Here is a 26,626-nt window from a genome sequence, read left to right on the forward strand (position 1 = left end):
GGGATCCTTTATTCTCACCTGGTAAACCTGGAGTCAGCCTTCACAAAGGGTCAGGTGTGGGCTCATCTCCCTTTGTCTGCTAGAATATTTTCACTGCCTAATGTGCCCCTCTTATATGTGGAGGGCCAGAGAGCAGGTGCAGAGAGGAGCTTCCCATGGCAGAAATAGGGGTTCAGAGACACACAGGAGCTCATAAGCATCTTTGCTGACCCCCAAAAGCTTATGGCCCCAGGGTGCTTTCCTTCCTGTTGGTTACAGGGCCCTGTCTTGTCAGTCCAAAGAGAAGGACAAAAGGAAGAAATGCAGCAAGACATGGGGCATGTATGTACCAGGGTCATTCGGTGAGGAGCTCCATGACCTATAGAACAGCCTGCAGGTCTCTATGATATGGGCTAAGGGACAAGTAGGCCAACGGAACCACCATACCTGGGGTCTGGTAATTGAGCCTCCGCATCTCCACAGGGTCAGAGGAGTGGGCCAGAAGGGAGTCCTTCAGTCCAATGGACTGTTCGTCCTTTGATGATGGGGAGTGGGTCCTTTTCCTAAGGAAGCAGAAGGTTAGTAAGAATCTGGGATCCAGGCCAAGCCCAAACCCCATGTCCACTGCTCTGTTGCCCCCCCCAACTCATTTGGAGTCTCTGAGCATGGACAAGCCAGGGGCAGAGTAGCTTCAACATGAGAGAACAGAGAGGAGGGATGGCCAGGAGGACAGCAGGAATGAGGAGTGGACAGACAGAGCAGTGCAGCATGGAAAGAAGGGTCGCAGAGGCTGGGTGGTTTCTTTGGACAGATAGGCAGACCACTGCTGGTCAGTGGCTGTTGTCCTCAAGCCTACCACAACTGAGGCAGCAGAAGTCACCCAGAATAAACATGCAACGATACATAAAATACGCAAACATCACAGGAGGCTGAGCACCAAGTATCTGGCTCTTAGGGAATCAGCATAAATGCCCAGAGCGGCAGGGGAGGGATGGGGAAGGCACCACCCTAGCCAGACAGAGTCCTCTCTCACCGGCCTCAGCTTCCCCATGTACAAGAACAGAGTCAGACAGATTACCCGGGGTTATTCGAGGTCTGTGACAGGTGTGTCAGGGAGAAAACACTTGGGAGTGTGCTTGTTCATGTGTGTATCAGGACACCATTCCCTGCTGTTCTGTGGAATGGAGCGAGACTGTTTCTTGCACGAAATTAGGTAACTTCTTGGAGAATTGGGATCCTGGGAAGGGTTCTGGAGAGCTCTATGGACTCAGGGGAAGCAATGAAGGCTGCATCGTGCATGTGTCCCAGGGAGGAGTATCCTCTGTGGAGGCTAGAGTTGTACTGGCAAGAGTGACAAAGCCGGCCCCTCATGCCAATAAGGACTCATCCCAAACCATAGAGCCTGCTGTGCTCATCAGACAGCTTGCTGCTTAAAGCACAGGTCAGGAGGCATCCGGTCACAGCACCATCCCTCCCTGCTGGCCCGAGATGTGCACGGGGATAAGAAGAGGGGAGGCGTGTGAAGAGAGAAGGAGTAACTCCTACCTTTCTTGTTTACTAGGTCCCGAGACAGGCAAGGACAGAAGAAAGGAATGGTCATTGTTTCTGCCAAGCACTCAGCCCTCACATGACAGGACCCCAATAAGGTACCCATGGCATCTTCAGTAAGGGAGTTCCCTTCTCTCCAGACAACAGTACCCAGATGGGAGTGGAGAAGATGAGTGTGGGGGGCACTCCACAGGGCCACCCATGAACCTGTTTGCTGTAGGAAGAGTGAGCTTGCCAAGAAAGAGCAATCTTGCCAAGGAGCATGGGGGCCCGGCAAGGACAGGGGAGTAAGAGAACACAAGTGCGAGGCACTCCTACAAGGTGACACGTCATGCATGGACTAGCCTGTGTTCACCTGCCAGGTGTGTTCTGCCATGCTTGTAGGCTTGGCTAACCCTGTGCCAGGGCAAGGCTCAGGACACTTGGCTACAGGGCTAACATGTGTCCAGTGGGGCATATTCTGGGGTAGATGTGGGACTCTGTGGGGAAGGGACTGGGAGACAGAGCAACTTCCAGAGTCTGGACGTGAGTCATGAAAGATGAGGGGCAGCTACCAGAAGCTAGCAGAAAAGGGAGAGAAGCCGCACAGGGCCTGGCCCCCTGGGGCCAAGGAGCCACACTCATTCGATGTAATGATATCAAGGGCAGTGGCAGGGCAAAGATGAGCCAGGCACTCAATTGTCAGGCTCAAAAGGTTGGCCTTAGCTGGGTGTGGTGGCACATGCCTTGAATCCCAGCACTCAGGAGGCATATGTAGGAGGATGGCCTGAGTTCAAGGCTGCCCTGAGACTACGGAGTGAATTCCAGGCTCCCTGGGCCAGAGTGAGACCCTACCTCAAAAAACCAAATGCGGGCGGGGGTGGGGGGTGGGGGAGGGGAGGTTGGCCTTTACTTGGTTGTTGCTGTTGTGGTGGTGATGCTGGGGATTGAACCTAGGGCCAAGTTTGCAGGAAATATACTCTACTGAACTATATTTCCAGCCCTTATTATTTTTTATTTTGATGCATGGTCTAGCTAAGTTAGCCAGGCTGGCCTTCAATTCATACTGTAGCCTGGGTAGGCCTTGAACTTATCATTATTATTATTTTTTTGGTTTTTCAAGGTAGGGTCTCACTCTAGCTCAGGCTGACCTGGAATTCACTCTGTAGTCTCAGGGTGGCCTTGAACTCATAGTGATCCTCTTACCTTTGCTTCCCAAGTACTAGGATTAAAGGTGTGCACCACCATGCCCAGCTAATTTTTTTTTTAATTAACTAATTTATTTACTCAAAGGGCCAGAGAGAGAGAGAGAGAGAGAGAATAGATGCGCCAAGATCTTCAGCCACCACAAAAACCAATTCCAGACACATGTGCCACCTTGTGTACCTGGCTTATATGGGTCCTGGGGAATTGAACCTGGGTCCTTTGGCTTTGTAGGTAAGCACCTTAACCGCTCAGCCATCTTTTCAGCTCAGCCTTGAAGTTTTGATCCTTCTGCTTTTAGCCTCCAAAGTAGTACCATCACACCCAGCTGACCAGCTTGGTGGATAGGAGGTAGGTAGACAGGGAAACAAGGTGTCTGCTGAGAGAGGTCTAAGTAATGTCCAAAAAAGACACAGGGGCTATGACAGCCATGGGTGTCATGGGCACAAGGGATCTTCAATAAATATCTGCTACATGAATACTCATGGGAATGTGGGCCTGCAACTCAGTCTGGAGATCTCTAGACCTAACAGGAGAGGCTAGAGAACTGTCCAGGAGTTGTGGCAGAGTAAAGTGCTGTAAGAGCCCAGGGGCCAATGGCTACTGAAAGCTTAAGAGGAGCCAGACACGCTCACACTCATAGAAACAGAGACAGACAAACATGTCTGGGGACGCACATGGATAGCCTTGGGCCCTTTACATTCATAGGCTGACATGCACACAGAGATATGTGTACACACACACACACACACACACACCCTTCTGCCCATCCTGGCTTCCCACTGCATCCAGGGGCCATGGGCTGAGGACAGGCTGGGTATGAGTACACGGAGTCGTACAGCAGAGGGGGCCTGACAAGAGAGGCAAGCTCTGTCTCCTGGCGCACAGCACTCACCTCTTGAACAGGAGAATGGCGATGACAATGAGTATGATGAGGATGACTGCCAAGACGGGGCCAGTCACCCACAGCATCTCGGGCTCCTCCTGCTGCTGGGCAGGTGTCACCTGGACTACGATCTCATCCGAGTAGGGGCTGGAGGCATAGCGCTTCTGTGGCACCGTGGAGTAAACAGCACAGGCTGTGAGCGCAGTGTGAGATGCCCACCCTTACCCATTAAATCTAGAGGGATGCCTCTTGAGGTTGGGATACATTGGGCTGGCCTGGGCCTTATGGGTAGGACTGGGTTCCTGGGGGTAAGTTAGGTCTGGCCTTCTAGATCCTGGGACCGTCTAGGGATACCTAATACACGTCTTGGGAACTGCCAGGCCAAGGACCTTAAAAGTCCATGAGCTAATGCAGATCTGGGGTCTCTTAGTAATCTGAGACTGGCCAAGTCTTAGGTCAGGCCTGGACATTCAGGGATCTGAGAGCCATGCCAGCTCAGGCCAACCTGGTCCACAGGTTCCTTCAGGGAGGCAAGCACAAAGCACTGGTAACTCAGGTCCGGAGACAGGGGCCGGTTGTAGAAGCCCCTGTAGTTCTTCTTGTCCCCCAGAATGAAGGTCTCGGGGAGCACGTCCACTTGAGCCGCCACGTATGGCTTTAGCCGCTCTGCCTGGCGCCGCCGCCGCCGCTCCTCTCCACCCTGTTCAATGGCCTCTAGAAGCTGGCAGAGAAAAGCAGAGTCACACAGGGGCTGAGAGCACACTGCCCTGGGGTCACGCCTGGGACATCCATTCAGGGGCTGAGACCCAAGCTCTTTTTACATTTTAAGGGACCCAAGCCTGGTCTGCCCACTGCTGTTATAGGATACTGACACTCCTCTTGTCAGCTTTTGAGAGGCCTCATAGGTACTCTCATCCTGAATAGACAAGTTTCCACATGGGACGTGAGTAGGGGACATAAGACGTCACATGTTCAGAAGAACGCAGGATTAAGGTTTTCTCCAGCCCCTGCATGGCCTCTGCATTACAGACTTTCAAGGATTGTCTTCTCTATTGCTTCCCATCCAGTGGGATTTTCACCAAATACCTCCTTTAAGCCTTAGTTCTCAAAACACTCCTGGGAGCTCCTCTCAAAGTCCCTTTCCTCAAAGAGCTCTCTCTGCCACCGAGAGCAGTCAGAAGAATAGTCTACTGGGAAAGGTGGCCACTGCCAACCACACATGGCTAGCTCTAGTGCTGGTTCTCTTCCCAGGCACCTCGTCCAGCTCCAGCTCTTCAGGCGTGTTCCATCTTGGTGTCAGCATGCTTCCAGCCACGCGGTCTATGGGTACCACCACGATGTAGAACCACCTGTGGGGGCACAGAAGCCGTTAGGACGTCATCACCAGTGGCTGCAACCTGCCCCATTCTAGTCCCTGGCGTCATCTGCACACCTGACTAGCGAGGGGTCCTGCACTTGAGGCATGGAGAGGGAAAAGCGGCCATCCTGTATGTAGGCTGAGGCAGGCAGTGGCTTGTGTGGCAGGAGATCGGGGGCTGTGCGGATAGACACGAGGTGCTGCAGGCCCCCAGCGCTACTGCCACGGTTCATTAACACAAATGAGTACTCTGTGTTGGGCTGCAGGTCTGCAATCAGCTTCCGCATCGAGTGCCCATCCACCTCCACACTCTGCCCATTGTACAGAATCTGCAGGGGAAGAGAGGGAGCAGGCGGTGCCTGGGGGTGAGGATCGCCACACGGACCTGCAGGACACAGCAGCTGCACAACCAGAGCCTGGGTCAAAGACACATGTCCACGTGTGCTGGGGGAATGGAATGGGAGTACAGAGCAGACCTGTGTGTGCCATCTGGGCTGGCAGTAGCCCTTGCCCACCTTGAAGGGTACAGCTGACTTGTAGGAGTCAGGGACCTCCCAGCTGAGCAGCACGGATGTCTTCATTGCGGCCGCCACACGGAAATTCTTGGCAAACACTGTGGAGGCATGAGGAGAGAGTCAGCTCTGGCTGTCTAGGGGGGAGGGGAAGTGAACCGGAGATGTGACACTTAGTGAGGCACAGGGAGGATCTAGAACTGGCTGCAGAGACCCAAGTACCCTTAACCAGCTCCAAATCATACAGTCCAACTCCCAGCCTAAGCTCTTCCACAGTGAGCACCAAACAGAGGGGATGCCACCATATCCATGGCCAGACCTGCAGAGGAGCATGGGTAAAAGCTTGAGCTCTCAAGCACCAGGTCACAGTGGCCAGCGGTCTATGTGTTGTGGTCATGAGAAGCATGTGGCCACACAGTAGAGCACGTTCACTAGCTGACAGTGGATCAGGCCCCGAGGGATTAGTGCTACACACCAACGATCAGTAAGTCGCGCACCCCAGAATAGCGACACAGTGAAAAGAGATCAGTGGGTCAAGGTCACAAGATTGGAAAGTCACGCAGCAGAGGTCAATAAGTCAAGGACAGCAGAAGTCAGGGTCACATAACCAAGAACATGGTGCCTATTTGTTAAGAGGTTAGCGGTCATGAGATTGAAGGGTCACACAGCAGAGACTGATGGATCACAGCTGCCAGAGGTCACTATGGCAAGGAGAGCACAGGTCCCAAGGAGCAGTCAAGCTTGGCAGGTGCTGCCACGCTCGCAGCACACACCTTGTTCCACGGGCATGGTCCGGGACTGGATGCTGGGGCTGAGCGGGCCGGCGCCTTTGCTGGTGTGTGCCCGGACCTTGACATCGTAAGTGGTGTCTGGCTTGAGGCCAGAGAGAGTAAGGTGGGTGTCAGCAGTGGCATTCTGTAGCTCCTGCTGGCTGTTGATGTCTCGGTACACCACAGTATAGTTGGTGATGCGCCCATTCCTTTCTGCCAGTACTGGTGGGTCCCAGGCCAGTTCCGTAGTTGACGTCGTTAGTCCTGTCACTCGTAGGTTTTGGGGAAAGCCGCTGGGCACATCCTCAGGAGTTGTGATCTCCTTCTCGAACTCCTCACCTGGGCCAGCCCGGTTCTTGGCAGCAAGCCGGAAGATGTAGGTGGCCCCTTTATGTAGGCCAGTAACTGTAAAGTGCTGGTCATCCTTGCCAAAATCTATGGTGTTGGGCCGTGCCTCATCAGCCCGACGGTATTGCAGCCGGTAGCCGAGCAGCTCCCCAGGCAGCTCCTTGGGCGGGTGCCACTGCAGCAGCGCGGTGTGCATGGCCGTGGTGCTGACCATCATGGTGGGCCGGCCTGGGACTAAACAGCAGGCACTGGGCTCTGGCACTGCCCTTCCTACTGCCCACCCTCTGCTTTGTATGTGACCCCTCACTTACCTGCTCCTGTCGTAGTAACGATTTTGGGCTTGCTTCGGGCACCGTCCCCTTTTGTGGTATAGGCGGCAACAGTAATGGAATACATGGTGTCGGGGGTGAGGCCACTGATGGTGGTTTCCTGAGGAAGAAGCAGGAGGGGAAGTTCCCACTTCAGTGCGTGAGAAGCCAGAATGTCAGCCACTTGAGGACGGTAGCCAAGGGATCCCCTGGGGAACACAGGGCCAGGGTCTCGAGAGGTGAGGAAGGCTGTGCAAAGCCAGACTCTGCTGGAGGCAGGGCAACCAGGGATGTGGGCTGTGAGCATGCTGCCCATCCCAGGAGCCCCATGCCTGGGGCAGATAGCTCATTTTTCCTTTCAGACAAGAACCAAGAAAGGGCCACACTGTTTCCTTTACTCCACTGTGTAGTGAACAGCACCTCATGAGGTCCCCACACACACATACACATGGTACAGTCTCACACGCACCCAGTGCCCTACATGCCTCTTGGCACACACATGCACACAAACTACAGTCCCTTCTGCATTAGCAGGCACAGGGCCACTTATGGACACTAATGTAAACACACTCACAGAGCAGGTGGCAGAGAGTGTCAAGGCACAATGGTATAGGTTAGGGTGACCTCCATCTAAGCCAGTTACTCCATGATATCCATGCCCTCTTGAGACCAGGTGGAGAGAAAGACAGGATAAGAACTCCCCACACCTGCAGAACACACTGTCCCTTCTGTGTCCACCAAGGCCTGAGAAGTCAGCCAGGGAATTTCTCTCTGCCTCGGCAGATCCTACCCATACACCCATCTCCAGAAAAGGCATCGTTTCTGAGCATGCTGAGAAATAGCGAGGGAGGTCAAGCCACACCATACAGAGAGGAGTAGGAAGAAGGGAGGGGCCACTGCATAGTGGGAACTGGGCAATCACCACCAGCCCTGGTGTCCCTCCAGCTCTGAGCCTGGGTGGGGCACCGCAGCTGCTAACATGCCCTCAAAGGCCCCCACCTGTCCTGGCTGAAGGATCTCCCAGGGATGGGGGCTCCCATAACACCAGTGGTAGACCTGGCTCCCCAAGATCTTCTCCCAGCCTGGGCATTGAGCAGGTCATTTTTCACTCCAGAGATCGATAAGGCCTAATGATCAGGATTGGATTGAACTCCATCCCTGTCTGGCCAGAGCAGGGGCCAGGCCCTGGTCGATTCTGAACACTGGCCTCAAATTGCTGCTCGACAGGTGAGGAGTAAGGATTAGGAAATGCCAATCATTGCTCAGCCTGGTGCTTGTGTCTAAATACCAATTTTCTCTGGATGTGGCTGGTGCCCTGTGGATCTTGGCAACACAGGCTGGGAGAGAAGGAGTGTCCCACGAGCCCAGTCTGACCCAGTCTTGTCCACGCTTGCACATCTGTTACTTACATAGTCCTCGGACTCCTCTGGCCTCCACTGACCGCAGGAGAGGGAGAGAAAGGGAGACAGGACGGTGAAGGACTTTGGTCTGGAAGGGATCTGGCCCATGGAGGACTAATGGAAGACTTGGGCCTCTAAAGCGCCCACTGGGGTAACAGCCTAATACCCCCTTCAAAAACATGATCTTTGATTCACTAAGCAACAACTGTATGTACCATGGCTGAGAAGAGCAGAGAGACTTAGATAGACAGCCTGAAGGGAGCCAGATGTGGGGGTGGCTCCAACAGCTCAGACAGACCAATGGGTAATCAATCACCCTGGGTGTGCTTACCTATGCTTGTCTTGCTATGGTTACTCAGTGTTTCCTTCCACTCTCCATGGTATCCCAGTTGGGACTAGAAATTACTGTTCCCTGAACTGTGGAGACTCCTAAGTGCTGGACTTTGATTGGGATAGGCCAAGGGGCAGGATGGCCAGAAAGACTGAAGGTTGTTAAGTCCTCAGTTCAGAGCCTGGGCATTGCCCCAGTGCCACATGGAGCCCTCACCATATTTCCTTCTGGGGAGGCCTTGGGTCAAAGCAGGCAGGCCAATTTCATGGCTGGCAGTGGCAAATTGCTTTAGGCCACAGGTATGCTCAGATACGCTAATTGAAAAGGTGAAAGGACTAAGGTCTTCATTCTGAGGCCCTGTGGTACTGGAGCTAAGGGCTGGCCGATGAAGCACAGCAGATCCGCAGGACCTTGAGGCTCTCCAGCCAGACCACTACCACATAGCTGGCCTCACTTCTGTCCATTGGTCTCACTGCTGGTGTGGCTTAAGGGGTTCCTGTTCTGGCAAGCTCTGTCACAGAGTCTTTGCAACAGAATACAGGAAGTGGCTAAACACAGCCCTAATGGCTGTGGCTACTTTGCAGAGTGGGCTGGGCCTAGCTCTGCTCAGATTTCCTTGCTTGGAGGGGAAACTTGGGTTGTCCAAGACAGGCCCTGGCACCTACGGATGATACTGTACCTCTCCTGTGCCAGGCAGAGTGGGAGAAGGGAAAAGGCAGGGCAGAAAAAAAATGGAGGCAAGGAGGGCAAGGAAGGGGTAAGAGTAGTAGCAGAACAGGCAATTAAAAAGAGAATAGAAGCAGTGAAGAGGAGAAAGACCACAGGAAAGGGACAAAAGATGAAGAGGGGACAACAAGCATCATACAGAGGGAGCACAGGAGGAGTCAATTGGGCCTGTATACCTAAGGGTGGGGGCAGACACCACATGGTTCCTTCTTGAACTGATGGGGCCCCGGGCTGAGCAGATGGTACTGTTAGAAGGGTAGGCTGGGGACCAGGCACCACCTGGCTTCCGACTGGCTCAAAGTTGTATGACCCAGTCCCAGAGGGGCTGCAAGATGGGCCCTTGCCTTCCATGGCCTCTTTGGAGCCTGCTTACTGTGTACTTCTCACCAAGGACACAAAGTTGAGGACAATGCCCCCAATTCTTTGGTCCAACTCCCTTGAAACTGTTGAGGACCAGAAAGGGGCACACAGTGTAGCCTCCCTGGAACCCCAGTGGTCACAGCTGTGGTGTGGGGGCAGTGGGGGTGGGGGGTGGGATGGGAGAGGCTGCAGAGAGCCATTCTCAGGATATTTCTGGGTGGGTGTGCCTGCTGAGGCTTTCTGGGGAGCCTCAACCTGCCCTAGGAATGCAGGCACATGAGCCACCCACCACTTCCACCCTTGATCCCTCAGCACCCCTTGGTTAAAAGAAAGGCAGGGGTAGCCTCTGGGCAGAAAGGAATTTGGCTCAGAGGGTTGAGTTCCTGTCTGTCTGGGAGGGAGCCCCTTTCCCTTAGCATAGCCTATAGAACTTGGAATTCTTATTTGTACCCTTGCTCTCTGCAATAAGCTAGATTGCTAGGACTTAGTGGCAGCCAGGGGCCCTTTAGGCTCTGGTTCTGACTCTTGAGCAGGGGTACAGTGACTTGGCCTGCTACCCAAGACTGTCACACACTTGCTAGGGAATTCCAGTCACCAGCATAACCTCACAGTGCTTCATGGTCTTCACTGGAACAGCAAATCAGGGCTCAGAATTACCAAGGAACCTCACCCTAGCTTCATGGGCAGGACCATCACCCCTAGAAAGACCGAAGTATCTAGCCCTTGAGATGAATATCAGGGGCAGAGCCATCCTCTTGGAAGTCAGAAGCAAAGTGACAATGTGATCATTTTCAGAGCTCTGCCACTGGCCTATGGCCAAAGAAGACAGGGAAGGGCAGAGGAGTCCTTGTCTTCCTCTGGTGGTGTGGAAGCAGAGGAAGCCTAACACAGTGCTGCCTGGGAAGACAGCATAGCTTAAGAACCCAGCTAAGCCTGCACAGCAAAGGTGCATCTTGCAAACCATAAGGCTGGATGGAGTCTGTGTAGTGTGGCCAGGGGTGACTTTGGTCTTTGGGATGTACTCGCTGTGAGCACTGGTGGCTGGGTTAGAGATCAGGCTGGGATCATTACCAGGACAGAAGGGGCTAGCAGGGCCTGGGCTGGCAAGGCTTGAGCAGCCCTGACCCCAAGGAGGAGCACCCCTGAAACCTGGCCCTCACTCCTGATGCTAGTGCCTCCCATGCTAATGGAGCAAGGTACACATGGTGTCACAACCAGAAAGGGCAGTCACAGCACCTCTGAGGGCAGGTAGGAAGGCAGCAAACCGCGGCTCTGGAGAGGAAACGAGGGACACTGTTTACCCTCTGTGGTGGTTTGATTAGGTGTCCCCCATAAACTTAGGTGTTCTGAATGCTAGGTTCCCAGCTGATGGAGATTTGGGAATTAATGGCACCCTACCTGGTATCATGTAGTAAAAAATGCTGGAAAGAGGGTCATTGAGTTTGCAACACGGTCTTGTGTTTTGGAAATGGCCATGGGCAGTGTGAAGCGGGTTTGCTGGTTGCCTGCATAGAGACCCCATGGGGCCATGAGGATGAACCGTGGATTGCAGTGGAGACCCAGTGGAGATGCTGGGACCATGAGATGGCTGCCGAGGAGCTGCCAGCCCCGATGAAGTTTTCCAGGACTGTGAGTAGCCTAGCTGGAGGGGCGGAATTGGAATGCTAGACTTGTTGCTAGTTAGAATTATCGGACTTGAAGATTTGTCACTGGCTAGAGTTGCTGGACTTGAAGCTACAGAGTTTGATGTTTGCCCTGGTTGTTTTAAATCTTGTATTGGTTGAATGTTTCTTTGCTATGCCCAATGCCATCTACTGCAGTGTGAATATTTGTTCTGTGCCATTATGGGTTTTTTGAGGTTATTTTTTTTTTTGTATTATGGCTCAATTAAAAGTTCTTGGACTATGGGGATATATGAACATCCTTGAGATTGATTAAAAACTATGGGAACTTTTAAAGTCAGACTGAATGCATTATATTTTACATCATGTATGGATATCAGTTTATGGGGGCCAGGGGCGGAATGTGGTGGTTTGATTCAGGTGTCCCCCATAAACTTAGGTGTTCTGAATGCTAGGTTCCCAGCTGATGGGTATTTTGGAATTAATGCCTCCTGGAGGAGTGTATTGTTGCGGGCGGGCTTATGGGTATTATAGCCAGTGTCCCCTTGCCAGTGTTTGGCACACCCTCCTGTTGCTGTGGTTCACCTTATGTTGGCCAGGGGGTGATGTCCACCCTGTGCTCATGCCATTGTTTTCCCCTGTCATCGTGGAGCTTCCCCTCGAACCTGTAAGCCAAAATAAACCTCTTTTTCCCAGAAACTGCTCTTGGTTGGGTGATTTCTACCAGAAATGTGAACTGGACCGCAACACCTTCCCACCCAGCACTGTGCGACGCCCATACCTGAGCCTCGGCCAGCATGACATCCTGGATGACGGGTGGGCCTCGGGGCTCACCATTCTCCAGCCGCACATAGGTGACCTGGTAGCCACGTATCTGGCCGTGCTGCTTGTTGGGAACGGGCAACTTCCAGGAGACATGCACAGCAGTGGAGTTCAGCGGCTCTACCTCCACCTTCCGTGGTGGCCCACTGGGCACTGGGGGGCAGGGAGAGAATGGAGTCAGGTGTGGTGGCACAGCCTGTCTCGGGTGGACACAGCTAACGCCAGGGCCTTGACTCTGCACCCCACTCCCCAAAAGGGCCCTAATGTTGCTCTCTTCAGATGGCTGTCCTGGTAAGGAACATGTGCCTGCCACAGATAGCGCTATTCCCAGCGCTGGCTGGGCTGCCTCACTTGGTGGGCAGGGCAGACATGGGGAACAAGCGGAGACGGAGGCCCCAAGTCTTCAACAGCCCACGTCGACACAACCGGTCCCAAATCTTGGCAAGGCCCTCACAACTTGTCGTGTGCAGCCCCGACAGTGTCCCGTGCTCTACTTTTAGTCTTTAGCACCCCAACCCTGGCCCTTATATCAGGTGAGGCTGCTTCTCTTGGCCTTGCCTTTGAAGGCTGTAGCTGGCCTGGAAACAGCACAGAGAGCAGGATGTAGACATGGGCTGCCCCACCACGCACACCTCCCCATCTTGGGCCACCAAAGCCTGGGCTACAAAACCGGGCCTGTGCCCTGGAACCTATGGGGAAAGGCCCTGGGTTCCTGGCAGGCGGTGTTTTGGGCAGTCCTGGGCAATATGGCACCCCTCCCTGCCCCTCTCTGGGCCAATGCTGCCTACCGTCCTCGTCGGTGCGCACTAGCACCGGGCTGCTCTCGGGGCCGGGGCCCACATCTGTGTGTGCCCGCACCCACACCCGGTACTCGGTCCACTTCTCCAGGCCCAACAGGTCCCAGCTGGAATGCTCACGGCTGATGCCATCCACCACATGCCGCCCACGGTCCTCGCCGTCCACTGCCTCATAGGCCACGGAGTACTGGGTGATAACGCCGTTGCGGCTGTCGGCTGGCGGTGGGACCCAACTTACCCGGACCGTGGTGGAGCCCGTGCTAACACACGTCACCTTCTGGGGAGGGGCGGAGGGGGCTGGGGAAGACAAATGGGGGGAAAGCAGGCAGATGGAGGGTGGGGAATCACAGCACGATGACTAAGTCACGGGACTGGAGACTCACCCAGGCAGGCCACCCTGAGTCCTGAAATGGTCATCCTGGGACCCCTCTAGACAGAATGCCATCACCAGTGCCAGGCCAGTCTGATTTCCTCTTAACTAAAGGCACTCATACTTTCTGTCACACACATATATACACATCACATGTAATCTGTCACACACATACACACACAGAGTTCTTACAGCATATCCCCACACACATGGTATCACATATACATGTCGGAACACAAAGAATACAGTTTTTCTCATCTACAGACAAATGGCCCAAATGACTCTCTTGCTCTAAGACTGCCTTATGACCTATGCCTGCCTGGACAGTACCTCTGTGCCTGAGCCACAGGTAACCATGGAAACCTGAGGCTAGACAAGGGGTGACCACTGGGGTTTAGAGAAGAAGTGCTCAGGTCCCCTGGAAGTTAGGAAGTAGGTGTGTCTCTGTGCCCAGTGTCATTCCCTCTGTGCCCCATGATAGCCCCAGTGCTGTTGCCGATTCGAGGGCTTCTTTTCTACCTCCAGTTTGCACGGCTCCTGCCTGGGCGATGTTAGCAACTCCTCAGTTCACTGGCAGCAGAGACTCAACTTTCCAGGGCTTTCTCCTCCACTGCACAGCTCTCACCAGGCTACTGCTGCTGAGGATGGTCCTAGCTCCAAAACTGGCCCTCCACCTTCACTGCAGACCCCTCCCTGGTCCCAGCTAGGTTACCCACGGCCCCGGCACTTCTACTTTTCAGTCCTCGGGGTGACCGCCACCCATTTCCATCTTTGCTGTCCTTGGCATTCACCTTCAATCTCAAGGACCACCAGCTCCCTCCTCCCACCAGCATCCCAAACCTCTCGTCATTCCATTTCTGCCCTGCCCACACCAGTGGAGGAGGCAGCACTGAAGCCAAATGCCTAAGGGGACCTCCCCAGAGAGGATCCTGGATCTGCTTCCCAATGGCTGTCCCTTCATCCCTGTGTGTCACCTTCTGGGTCCACTCTGCCTTACTCACTCAGCCATCAACTTCTTACAGCATGCCCAAACCTCCTCGCCTCCCCACAACATGAGCCCGTCTCCTACTCTGCAGAAAAAAAAAAAAACCCTCTGACAGCAGCAAACGTTCATTTTCAGCTATGAATTTCACCCACCTTCCCATACGTTCATATGAATAAAGTCAAGGCCAAGCCTTTTCTCATTGGACTCTCTTCCTTCTACCCCCAGTTATTCCTCTCCTTTCCATGTTTCCTGTTCCTGACTCCTGATAGCATTTAATGATACATAAAATTTCCCATCTAAAAAAAAAAAAAGTTGAGCCAGGTGTGGTGACACACGCCTTTGATCCCAGCACTGGGGAGGTTAGAGGTAGGAGGATCACTGTGAGTTCGAGGCCACCCTGAGACTACAGAGTGAACTCCAGGTCAGCCTGGGCTAGAGTGAAACCCTACCTCAAAAAACCAGAAAAAGGGTTGGAGAGATGGCTTAGCGGTTAAGCACTTTCCCATGAAGCCTAAGGACCCTGGCTCGAGGCTTGATTCTCCAGGACCTACGTTAGCCAGATACACAAGGGGGCACACGCATCTGGAGTTCGTTTGCAGTGGCTGGAAGCCCTGGCGTGCCCATTCTCTCTCTCACTCTATCTGCCTCTTTCTCTCTGTCACTCTCAAATAAATAAATAAAAATGAACAACAGAAAAAAAAAGTTTGTGCTTGTGTATGGGCACACCAGGATCTCCTGTCACTGAAAATAAATGACTTTATGTGGGTGGCTGCAGAGTTGAACCTGGACTGGCAAGCTTTGTGCCTTTCACTGCTGAGCCATCTCCCCAGTCCCCCAAACTTCCCATCTTCTCCAGCTACCATGGTCCCCATCGCAGCTGGCCAAGTTTCTCAACTTTGCCTGAGCTCACTGTCCTACGTCCTCACCTCCTATATGGTCCCTGCCACACCACTATCTCTCTTCCAGCCCACCAGGTCCAGGTCCAGCCAAGTCCTGAGTTCTTTTGCTTCTGACCACTTGGCAGCAGCCTCCGATCTACCTCTTGCAACTTCCTCTTCTTCCATCCTCCAAGAGCCTCCCTCTCCTCAAAGCTCTCCCATCTCTTGTCTTTTTTCCTAGGTCTACCATCTTCCAGCCCAAGCCATCCTGAGCTTGGATGACCAAAAAAAAAAAAAAAAAAAAAAAAAAAAAAAAAAAAAAAAAAAAAGCTGGTTAAACTGATGACTTCTGCTTCTATTCATTACCTATCCTGGGTACAGTTTGTTTTTCTACAGCCTCTCAATACAGCAAGGTATCTCTTTCCCTCCAGCCCACCATTCCTAACTAACACCAAGTACTGAACAGTCAATGCCCCCAGACATCTCTCAAATCTACTACTAGCTCAGCCGAGCCACCATCCTTTGCCTGGCCAGTGCAAAGTCTTCTAAGAGGATTCCCGTTTATTCTTGGGCAGCCCAGCCATTCTCACAGGATGGCAGACCTGCATTCCTCTCTGACTACTGTGTTCCTGCCAGTGGCCTGCAGATTCCCTGCCTGAGGTCACCATGTCTTCTATTCCTAATCCTTTACCCAGTTGGTTCCAGTGGTTTGTTGAGACCTTGATGAAGTGTCACGTCCCCAAGATAGCTTCGTAGACACCTTCACCTCAGGAGGTTCCCATACTGTCATTCTGCCACCAGTTGTTCCCTCCATGCCCTTTATACATATTAACTAAAAACTCATTTAGGCAATTACAGGTATACAGTCTCAGGCCACTATAGGGTCTCTACGGTAAAAGCCTTGTATTCTGCCTGAGAATGCCAGCCTTGTATTGTGCCTGGAGCCGAGGCATTTGCTCTAGAAAGAATGAACACCAAGTTACAGGCAGCCTTTGGACATCATGGTGCACACACACACAGTCCCACGTGATACAGACTACATGAACACTGCCACATCTATGGTTCCCACTTGCAGCCTCACTCTCTCATACTCAGGAACCACCCAGTCATGCGGACGACCATGTTATCAAACAGAGCCACACAGACAGTGATGCACTGACCACAGGATCACAGGTGGGTCATCTAGTATCATGTCAAGTCTTACACACATTTTCAGTCTGCCATCTTCATCTGGAGAACCAGAGACTCACAGCCACTCACATGGCCACCAGAGTTACCCAGAACCAGTCAAAGGGGCCATACCCAAGATCTACTGCATATACAGGTGACACATGGCCAGGTGGTCAAGTGTTTTCAAACATTCACAGGTGGTTCCACATAGTCATGTTGTCATACAAGTGACGTGGGGGCATTCTCTCTCCAAGTCAGTCTCATAGACCTGTCTCTGAGTGACACTCCCATGTAATTCTCATGATGGAGTATAAGGAGGGTGTGTAGATGATGGGATATGGGTGATGAGATGTGGGGTCATGGGAGAGGAAAAGGGGCTTTGAAGCAGGTTGGGGACTTGGCAGGTCCACCAAGTCATTGGCATGACCAAGCTCAGTGGGAGATGAAGATGAGTCACAGACATAGAACTTACCTGGGCAGGATGGAGGGACCACAGGGGAAAGGGAGGGTCAGGAGGCTGGACAGAGAGCAGAAATGGCAGCTGCTGTCTGGACAGAGACTAGGAGGATACTTACCTGTCCAATTCTTGGGGTCCAGACTCAAAGAGTCCAGATGAGAATCCAATGCTAGACCCAGCAGACCTGACCACCTGACTTGGAGAAGGGGAATGGTATATGTGTGCCCCAGCCCAGATGTGACAGGCAAGTGGCCTCAGCAGACACTTACTTGACTGTGCTGTGCGGGCCTCGATGGTGGGGGTGAAGACGCCCACCCCCATATCCGAGCGGGCAGCCAGCTGGAAGTGGTACAGTGTGTCAGGCTTCAGGTCCTCTACAGTGTAGGAGGAGGTAGGGTCGAAGGTCACCTTGTGCTGGAAGAGCAGGGAGCACTTAACTGACTACTCCAACCTCAAAGGCCATCAGAGGGTGTTTCCTACATGGGCTGCAACCATCCTTCTGAGGACCCGACATGGCTTCAGGACTGGCTCCATCCCTCAAGGTCACATGGCACTCATAGGAAATGTATGATCTGGGTCTACTCCACAGGAACCTCGAAGACTGCAGGACACAGGGCCACCAGGAAAACATGGCCCCAGGGGCACTGCAGAGCTACCCCAATATCACATGGACAACCAAGACCAAGAGACCAAAGGGCAGTCTAGAAGCGTTGCCCCAAACACAGGGGTGGCACAGACTACAGAACCTCACAGGCCACAGGAGCCACAAAATCATGCCCAGCAGAGCTGCGGGGGTCAGAGGACCCCTTCTCTCTCTACCCTTCCCAGCCTCGTGGCTCACCTGCTGGCCTTCATCCTCCGCTGCCCAGTACACAAGCTCATACTTGACGATCCGCTCCTGCGGGGGCAGCAGCCACGAGAGCTGGATCCTGGTGTCCGACTCAGCCTCAGCCTGGAAGTCTGCGGGCTGCGCAGGCACTGCAACACCCACCCCAGGCACCATCAACTTCTTTATACTCCACGGGCAGGGTGCCCCTGTCCTAAACCCTCAGTGACATGCATCTGTGGAATATGGCACCCTGTTCTCCCTAAGACCCCAACCTCACAGTCTGAGGGAGCAGGAGGGGCTGAGTCAGCCACCTCCACCTAACCCATGTCTGCCCCACCTCTGTCACATACTGTCCAACCACGACACATGCCCCCACCTACCTCCCTGCTGTGTCTTGACTTGGATGGTGGGGCTGGGTGGGCCATCACCCACAGCGGTGAAGGCAAGGACACGCAGGCTGTAGGTGATGCCAGGGAGCAGGCTGCCGACGGTGGTAAGGAGTCCTGCATCAGTGTTGTGCTTATGCCAGGCGCTCAGGGGACGCCGGGAGTCAGGAGTATAATAGACGCGGTATCCCCGCACCAGGCCGTTGGGCTCCTCAGGTGGCTCCCACTGCACAAGCATGGTGCTGGCACTCAACATGCGGGCCTGCACGCGGCGTGGAGGGCTGGAGGGTGCCTGCTCACCCGTGCGCGCCCGCACTGCTTCACTGGGTGGACCTCGTCCGATGCTGTTGACTGCTAACACGCGGAAGGCATATTCTGAGAAAGGGCTGAGGCCACCGATGCTGTAGCGGGTGGTGGCTACACCATCCACCTCCTGGAAGGGACCCTCTGTGCCAGCTGCTCGGTACTGGATGCCATAGTAGGACACAGGCTCTGCATTCCCAGAGTCCCAGGTCAGGGTGACACTGGTGGCGGTTGTCTCTGTCACCACAAGATCAATTGGAGGCTTTGGCAGAGCTGGAGACAAAGTGAAAGGTTCAGGGTTATCAAAAGCCACAACTCTGGGAACAAATCCTACCCTCCAGCATCATTTAAGAGCACACAGTATGATCACCAGACTCCACTACCCCACCTTGAAGAGTGGGTGAAAAGCTATGGTGACTCCTGAACGCCCCTAGTGGGACAGTTGTGAAGTTTGTTGGCGCTCCCAAGGAGCCTTAGGCCTTTTAGTACATAATGTTGCACTTAGGACTCACACACACTGAATTCTCACATTGGACCAGCAGACCTGAAGGAGACCTGTCCTTTGAGGTTCTATGCAGATGGAAAGCTCCAGGCTTGTCTTTGCAGCATACTCACCAGTGGCAAGTCTGTATAACAAGTGTATGTGGGGGGAAGATCATGTCTCAAGGCACTGGCCATGAAGTTCAGGGAGAATAGTGAGACTACTGATTTTAATAGACCCCATGGCTTGGCTCAAATTGAAGATGGTCAAGTCCCATCACTCAATGAATAATTATTCAACGCCTACTAAGTACTAAGCATCATATTGAGGACACAATGCCACACACACATCTGTATTCTCATGGAATTTATACTTTAGGGACAGAATCAATAAATGAGATTTCAAAATTTAGTTTTTGATTTTCAAGATAGGGTCTTGCTCTAGCCCAGGCTGACCTGGATTTCACTATGTAGTCTCAGGGTAGCCTTGAGCTCACAGTGATCCTCCTACCTCAGCCTCCCAAGTGCTGGAATTAAAGGCATGTGCCACCATGCCCAACCAGTAAACGTATTTATGAATGTCAGGTATAGGGACAGCAGGATGTAGGCAATGAGATTCAGAAAAATCCATGAATGGGGGTGATCAAGGAGGGAAGTTTCACAGGGGCTGAGGGAGGAGATAGTGACAATGACAATGGGCAGAGAGCGAGGGAAACAGTGGGGGTCTGTGTGGCTGGTGCATGCTGAGGGTGGGACGCCAGATGGAGAGGATTCTGATCTTCATCCCAAGAGTAATGGCAGCCTCTGAAAGCTAACTCTCTATTTTAAAAAATATATTTTATTTATTTATTTATTTGCAAGATAGAAAGAGGCAGAGAGAGAGAGAAAAAAAAATGGGTGCATCAGGGCCTTCAGCAACTGCAAACTAAATCCAGGTACATGTGCCACCTTGTACATCTGGCTTACATGGGTCCTGGAGAATCGAACCAGGATCCTTTGGCTTTGCAGGAAACGCCTTAACTGCCAAGCCATCTCTCAAATCCCTCTTTTTTGACATAGGGTCTCACTCTAGCTCAGGCTGATCTGGAATTCACTATGTAGTCTCAGGGTGGCCTTGAACTCACGGCAATCCTCCTACCTCTGCCTCCTGAGTGCTGAGATTAAAGGCATGTGCCACCACACCCGGCTCTTTTGGATTTTTCTTTGTATTTTTAAAAATATATTTTATTTATTTATTTGGAGGGGGGCTACCAGGGGCTTTAGCCACTGCAAATGAACTCCAGATGCATACACCCCTTTGTGTATCTGGCTTATGTGGGTTCTGGGGAATCAAAACTGGGTCTTTAAGCCTCACAGGCAAATGCCTTAAGTGCTAAGCCATCTCTCCCGCCCTGTATTTTATTTTTATTTACTTGAGAGACAGAGAGGCAGAGAGAGCGAATATGAATGGATGGGCATTCCAAGGTCTCCTGCCACTGCAAACTCTGGACACATGCACCACCTTGTGCATCCAGGTTACATGGATCCTCAGGAATGTTTGCAGGCAAGTGCCGTAACTGCTAAGCCACTTTTCCAGCCCTAACTCTCTCCCACTTTATTTTATTTTATTTAGGTAGGGTTTCACTGTAGCCCAGGTTGACCTGGAATTCACTATATAGTCTCAGGGTGGCCTTGAACTCACAGTAATCCTCCTACCTCTGCCTCCCAAGTGCTGGGATAAAAGGCTTGTGCCACCACGCCCAGCAATGGTAGGGCACTTGCCTAGCATGTATAAGGACCTGGGCTCCATTCCTAGAACAAGAAAAGGAGGTGGAGTGGTATGATCCTGGCTTGTATTTTTTTTTTTTTTTCAAGGTAAGGTCTCACTCTAGCTCAGGCTGACCTGGAATTCACTATGTAGTCTCAGGGCAGTATGGAACTCACAGTGATCCTCCTACCTCTGTTTCTCAAGTGCTGGGACTAAAGGTGTGCGCCACCACGCCTGGCCTGGCTTGTGTCTTTAAAGGACTACTCAAGTTGTAGAATGGGGAAAAGACAGAGGCAGGCAAGAATGGAAGCAAGGAGATCAGGGGGGCATTGCTATACATGTTCTACACCTGTTATGTACATGTGCCTGACCCCATAGTTCTAGGCAGAGAACCCACCTTGGCTCCTACCACAGCCTTGTTGAGAAGCTGTTCAAACTGGAAATCTGGTGGTGTCTGGTGTTAGGGGTGGGGGCTGTGAATTCAGACCAGCAAGATCAAGTCTGTACTCTCCCATTTACTTCAGAGTCACTCTAAGCAAATGATGTAGCCTTTCTGCACCTTGAACCCCTCCATTTGTAAACCAGGGATAATAAAAGCATCTAAATCCCAAAACAAAGCAAAACAGTTTACTGGCATGTCTGCCACCCAGAAGCTCAATACATGCTAGCTATTCTCAGTAAGACTATGAATAACTGAAACCCCTCCTCCCTCTGAGGGCTTGCCCAGAGCCAGTATACCAGGAGAGAGTAATGGCCTCTCCACCCTACCTGTGTCCATAGAAGTCAGCTTTTGCTTATCTTCCTTAGGTGCTAAGATTTCCTAAAGTCCTATGTGACAGGGCAGGGCTCCAGCTGAGACAGGCATCTGGTGCACTCACCTTTTACTGTGACCTGGGCTGTGGCCTCTATCATGCCTAGAGAGGAGATGGCCACACAAGTGTAGTTGGCTGAGCGTACGACATTGCTGAGCTCCAGGACGTTGCGGCCAACCGGCATCTCATCCTCCTTGGTAAGTTCCTCAGCACCCATCATCCACTTCACGTAGGGCATGGGTGCACCCACTGCCACACAAGTCAGGTTCACACTGCCGCTTGGCATCACCTCCTGACTGGTGGGAGGGATGGAGAAACGAGGAGCCACGCGGCGCACTGTGGGAGGAGGGAGAGAGGCACTCACAGGCCAGGCAGGACATGAGTGTGGGCGGAAGGGCAGGGGCCCCTCATCCAGGAAGTCCCTCTTGTCAGAACTAAACCCATGCTCTCCATCTCCCATCCCGTAGAGGTAGTCCCTGCACTCAGGGACCATCAGTAACAAGTCTTAATGAGAGCTCTCACAATCAAGTTCCCAACTTACAGCCTGATGCTGAGGCTCAGGAAGTCCTGTCTGCCCAAGTTCACACAGGGGATTCTAATAGAAGAGCCAGGCCCAGTCAATACCACAACCCAGGTGGTCTTCCAGTGACCACCCCCTCTTGCTCCTGACACCCATTCCCTGTATGTCTACAGCGGGACCAGCTGGGGCACCAGTGAGAAAGATCCAGGTCCTGGGATAGGGGTCCTCAAAGTATGGCAGGGGCAGGGCAGATGGTCAGTCTGGGAGTGACAGGGCCACCTTCTCTGGAGTCACTGTATCCACCTCTAGGACACTGTCCAAGGGGAAGAGAAGAGGAAGTGGCCCAACCCTCTGCTGGGCTCTTTGGCTGTGCTTTAGGTTCAGCCTGGGACCCAGGAGGAGGGGCTTGCCACTTAGGAGCTGATCCAGGGCAAAGGACTGGGCGGGCCAGGGACGTGGTCCGCGGGCAGGATGGGCATGACGATGGCAATAACATGATGAGGGCGCCAGTGAGCAAGGGTCTCAAGGGGGGATGGTGGCTGGTACCTAGCCATGACCCCCACCTTGGGACTTTCCTGGCCAGAAGCTGTCCTGAGCTTCTTAGTCTGGGGTGAGCCTGGAACCAACCCCCTGAAGTTGCAAGCTTGGCAAAGACATTCAGAGCATGCGGGGGGGGGGGTCAGGGAGAGGCTGACAAGACCTAGCTACACACAGGCATGCTTGGCATGCAGACAGGTCATGCAGCTGCTGGGCAGAGGCTTAGGTATGTCCTACGTGGGCACCCTTACACACAGGGCTGGAGAGGGCAGGAAGCACGGCTAAGTGACCCAAGGGTACTAGAAGAGCACTGGTCTGTGAGGACTCCTGCTGGGAGTTCAGGCATGCAGAGGACCAGTGGTGCTACTAAGAAGGCCCCGTCACAGAATCCGAAGTGGAAGCAATGGCAACACCGCTGGGTCTAAACTCAGACCTAATTAATGCACGGGGGTCAAACTGAGACTCAGTGCTGACACATTTACCAGAGTCCTGGGATCCTGTCGTCAGTATGCTGACTGAGACACCATTCACTGAGTTAACTGCCACTACCAAAGCCCAAGCCTCCACCCTTCTCTGGATCGCTGCAGTAGTCCCCGTCTCGTAAGCCTCTGTTCCTACTTCCACCCCCCGGCTCAGCACAAACCTATCACTCCTCTCCCTAGCAAGTTCCTGCATGGTCTCCCAATGCACCCTGATCAGCCTGGAATATCCTACTTACACTGGCCTCCACTCCTGCGGCCTGCTTCATCCCAAGTCCTCTAGACAGAACTGCAACCCTGGCAGCCCGTGGAGATAGGCTCACACTGGTCTGTGTCTTCGGGCTCACACGAGGCATCAAAAACACCTTGTGGACATCTAGAGTTTCCACCTTCTTACAGAACCAGAACCCTCATTCTTTTTATATTTTGGAGTGTCAGGACTGAACTCAGAGCCTCATATGTGCGATGCAAGCACTCTACCACTGAGTAACATCCACATGTCTCCATTTCCATCCTCTTTTTCTCTGAGGGAGCCATCCTTCCCCCATTGTTGGCATATGGAGTTTGTGACCCAGATTTGGCTAATAAGAAACCACCTTTGGGTGCTTGCACAACCGTAAGAAAAGTGATGCTGGCCTCTGCTGGGATGACTAAACTGAGAGGGAGGAACACCTTTGCCAGTCCAGGTGAGCCTGCTCCAGAACAAAGACAAGGACAGCCGAGAGCAAAGCTCGACAGCAGCCTCGTCACGCTGAGTGGCAGATGCGTTGTTGTGGTATGCCCAGCAGCTCCTCTACTCTACTTTTTTTTTTTTTTTTTTCGAGGTAGGGTTTTGCTCTAGCTCAGGCTGACCTGGAATTCACTATGTAGTCTCAGGCTGGCCTCGAACTCATGGCAATCCTCTTACCTCTGCCTCCCAAGTGCTGGGATTAAAGGTGTGCGCCACCACGCCCGGCGATAACTCTACATTTTTTTTTATAAACACAAGAGATCTGTTGTGTTTACACAGTGTAAGTGGACTTCTATCCCTTGACCTAATGCTGATGCCGGTGTATCTCAGACACAGTAGTTGTCATGACAAGAAACAGGTGTGTCTCAGGGGCATGGCTGGCAAGTGCCCCATGGCAACAGACTCCCCCTTGGAGTACTCCCTCCAATAAGTACAAGCTGAGGCATGGCTAGCCTGGGGGTGCAGTCACGCCCTAGGCTCCAGAGCTGGCTCAAGTGTCAGGTACTGAGTGGTGAGGCACACTGAGCTGTGTGCAGGCCAGCTCCAGGCTGAGGAAGGGGAGTCCAGCACACAGCAGCCTTAACTGACCAGTCTTCTCTGCCTTGCAGGCCAACTGCCATCCTCTCTCTGCTGAAGGCATGGAACCAGGCTCCATGGGAAAGCACTCGAGCATATGTTGTGTAGGGTTCCCGTGCCATCACCTCTCGACTACAGGCACGGAGACAGGCTCAGCACTGACACTGGAAGCGGCATGTCTTTCTTCACACACAGGAGGAAGGGGACTGTGTGGCCCTGCTTTGAAGCCATGGTTGATAGGGCTGAAAGAGGCCCAGGAGGCTGTGGGAGGTGCTTTGGCACTAGCTAAGGCTGGTAACCTTAAGGTGGAACTTTGATTTCTGTGCCAGGGAAAAGGTCAGGGCTGCAAGTCTAAACCTAGTCAATGGTAGAATCCCAAGGCCAGAGGTCACTGGGTGCCAGAACCAATAGCCCCAGCAGCAGGAAGTAGGTCCTTGGCCAATAAGCCATAGGTCCTTATCGAAGAGTTCTGGAAGTCAGCATGTCCACAGAGGAAAACTTGACTGGACTTTACCCTTAAATAGTCCTTGGCAAACAGGGTCTTCAAGTCCAATGTGGACCACATAGATCAGTGCAGGAGGTCAGACCAAGGCGCTGGGCAATTCTTTTGAAAGCCTGTTAACTCCAGCCAACTGTCAAGAAATTGAGGTCTCGTGGAAACTGATGCTAAGAACACTTTTGTTATTTTTCCCTCACAGGCTCAGATGGCAGGGAGAACTCTAGGAGACAGGGACAAGTGTAAGGTAGGGTCATCCCTAGCACTAGGCCAGGCCTCAACTGGAGAGGCTCCCAAGGTACACTATCTTCACTACTGCACAAGGGTACAAGTTTCAGCCATATGCCAAGAGTTCTGGAGGGCAATTTCGTACAGTTCAGACACCTCATCCTAGGGGCTGGGGCAGACTGCATGTCCACAGAGGAAGCATGTAGAGGTGAGGGGCAAGAGACAATCTCCCAGCATCCCAAGTGCCAATGGGGCCCCGTGTCCTAGACCTGTCTGGACAGCCACCCTGGGCCAACAGCTAGGAGTGGCTGATGCCTCATCGCGGCAAAACTATCCTCCTCCTCCTGCCGTCACGGGCACCAGGCGTCCAAAAGGAGCAGAACTCACCTCGGACTCTGCCTATTGACAGAAGCAACAGCAGGGAAGGAAAAAGTAGAGCTGGGAAAAATGCACTTAGGGTCTAATCTCAGGCTCCAACAATGCTGCTCTATTACCGTTCCCTGTGCATCCTTGGTGCTGACATTTTATAGACAATTTCCAAAACAGGGCCCTGCCATTTCTGGATTATATTTCAGCTGTAACTTTTAAGTCTAATTATTTGCGCTGACAACCCCCTATAATAGGGCGGTGCGGCGCCCAGAGGCATCAGCATTCAGTGGAGTGACAGCCTAATCGCAGGGGGAGGCAGCCCCGCAATCTGCATTCACTCGGGGAAATTTCTCTGATGAAAATAACACAACATTAAGGAGGGGATAAGGGGCAGGATCCACTGTATCAAGATAAAATAACTCTTTAATAAATAACCTTGTGGCTGCCGCAGAGCAATAATTAAATGCTGGCGCACCCGGCACACAGTTTTAAGTAAAGCTGGAAAAATGTAAGATGCAATTATCAGCACCAAACAAATTACCAGCCCGGCAAATCCCCCCGGAATATTTAGAAACTCATTTCTCCTTCCCGTTAAATATTTGTGTATGTGCTTATTTTTGGTGGGACTGCCGGGTAGGTGGTGGGGTGGGGGAAGGGAAGAGAAGGGAACGGACAAAGGATGGGTAAAGGGGCATGGGGGGGGGGCAGCGCTGCGGGCTGGGCTAACTGCTGATGATTGTTCTCTGAGTTCCCTGGCAGATCCGCCCGGTCAGCGAAATGGTGTAATCGAAATGCCCCAGAGCTCAGGGTTACACATAGACAGAGGTTCATGCTGATACCTGAGCCCAGGCTACAGCCCTCCTCCCCACTGGCTCCCTTGTCCTCCTGGAGGAAACTCAAGCTACAGAATATGATGCAAAGGGGAAGAGTTGGTTTGCTTTGCCCCCAAGTCTCAGTGTGACCTATGCATCTGCCCTGAACCCCTAAAGTCCACTGGACAGGAGGGTTATCTGGACCCCTCAGATCATGTGACAGACACGCTAGCCTCTTGTTGGCTCAGCCCTAAGGGGTGGAGGTTGGGCTGCAAGGGTAGGTCTGAAAACTGAGCCCCAGTGGGACTGTGCTCTGAGAGGGGCTCCAGGAGGCCCTACTCTACCTCAGGCTGAGAAAGGCCACCCCTCAAGGCTTCACTAGGTTCTACTCACTCCAGGTATAAGCATCCTGGTCTGAATACTCAGCACCAGCAGCCAAAACAAAGCTGAGAACCATTAGCTGGCTAGCAGGCCAAGGGGTCTTGGTGGTGGGATGACCCTGATTTGGATCTGG

General features: G+C 52.8%; 1 protein-coding gene across 18 annotated transcripts in view; it reads right to left on the reverse strand.

Annotated features, from left to right (window-relative positions):
• Ptprf (protein tyrosine phosphatase receptor type F) overlaps positions 1-26,626 on the reverse strand; it is a 99,270-nt gene that overhangs the window by 14,261 nt on the left and 58,383 nt on the right. For 7 of the 18 annotated variants that reach the window (XM_045149902.1, XM_045149898.1, XM_045149913.1 and 4 more), the window contains 15 exons: positions 21,432-21,701; positions 18,018-18,599; positions 17,650-17,786; positions 17,078-17,222; positions 12,940-13,245; positions 12,111-12,304; positions 8,300-8,326; positions 6,894-7,011; positions 6,238-6,816; positions 5,468-5,565; positions 5,028-5,281; positions 4,851-4,944; positions 4,101-4,316; positions 3,605-3,759; positions 427-542 (listed from right to left, as the gene is read on the reverse strand). In XM_045149902.1, coding sequence (XP_045005837.1) covers positions 427-542; positions 3,605-3,759; positions 4,101-4,316; positions 4,851-4,944; positions 5,028-5,281; positions 5,468-5,565; positions 6,238-6,816; positions 6,894-7,011; positions 8,300-8,326; positions 12,111-12,304; positions 12,940-13,245; positions 17,078-17,222; positions 17,650-17,786; positions 18,018-18,599; positions 21,432-21,701 — 3,291 coding nt within the window. The remainder of the gene's footprint in view (positions 1-426; positions 543-3,604; positions 3,760-4,100; positions 4,317-4,850; positions 4,945-5,027; positions 5,282-5,467; positions 5,566-6,237; positions 6,817-6,893; positions 7,012-8,299; positions 8,327-12,110; positions 12,305-12,939; positions 13,246-17,077; positions 17,223-17,649; positions 17,787-18,017; positions 18,600-21,431; positions 21,702-26,626) is intronic. The other 11 variants (XM_045149903.1, XM_045149900.1, XM_045149897.1 and 8 more) reach the window with 6 other exon arrangements.

Source organism: Jaculus jaculus, chromosome 5 (genome assembly GCF_020740685.1).
Source record: "Jaculus jaculus isolate mJacJac1 chromosome 5, mJacJac1.mat.Y.cur, whole genome shotgun sequence".
Taxonomy (NCBI): domain Eukaryota; kingdom Metazoa; phylum Chordata; class Mammalia; order Rodentia; family Dipodidae; genus Jaculus; species Jaculus jaculus.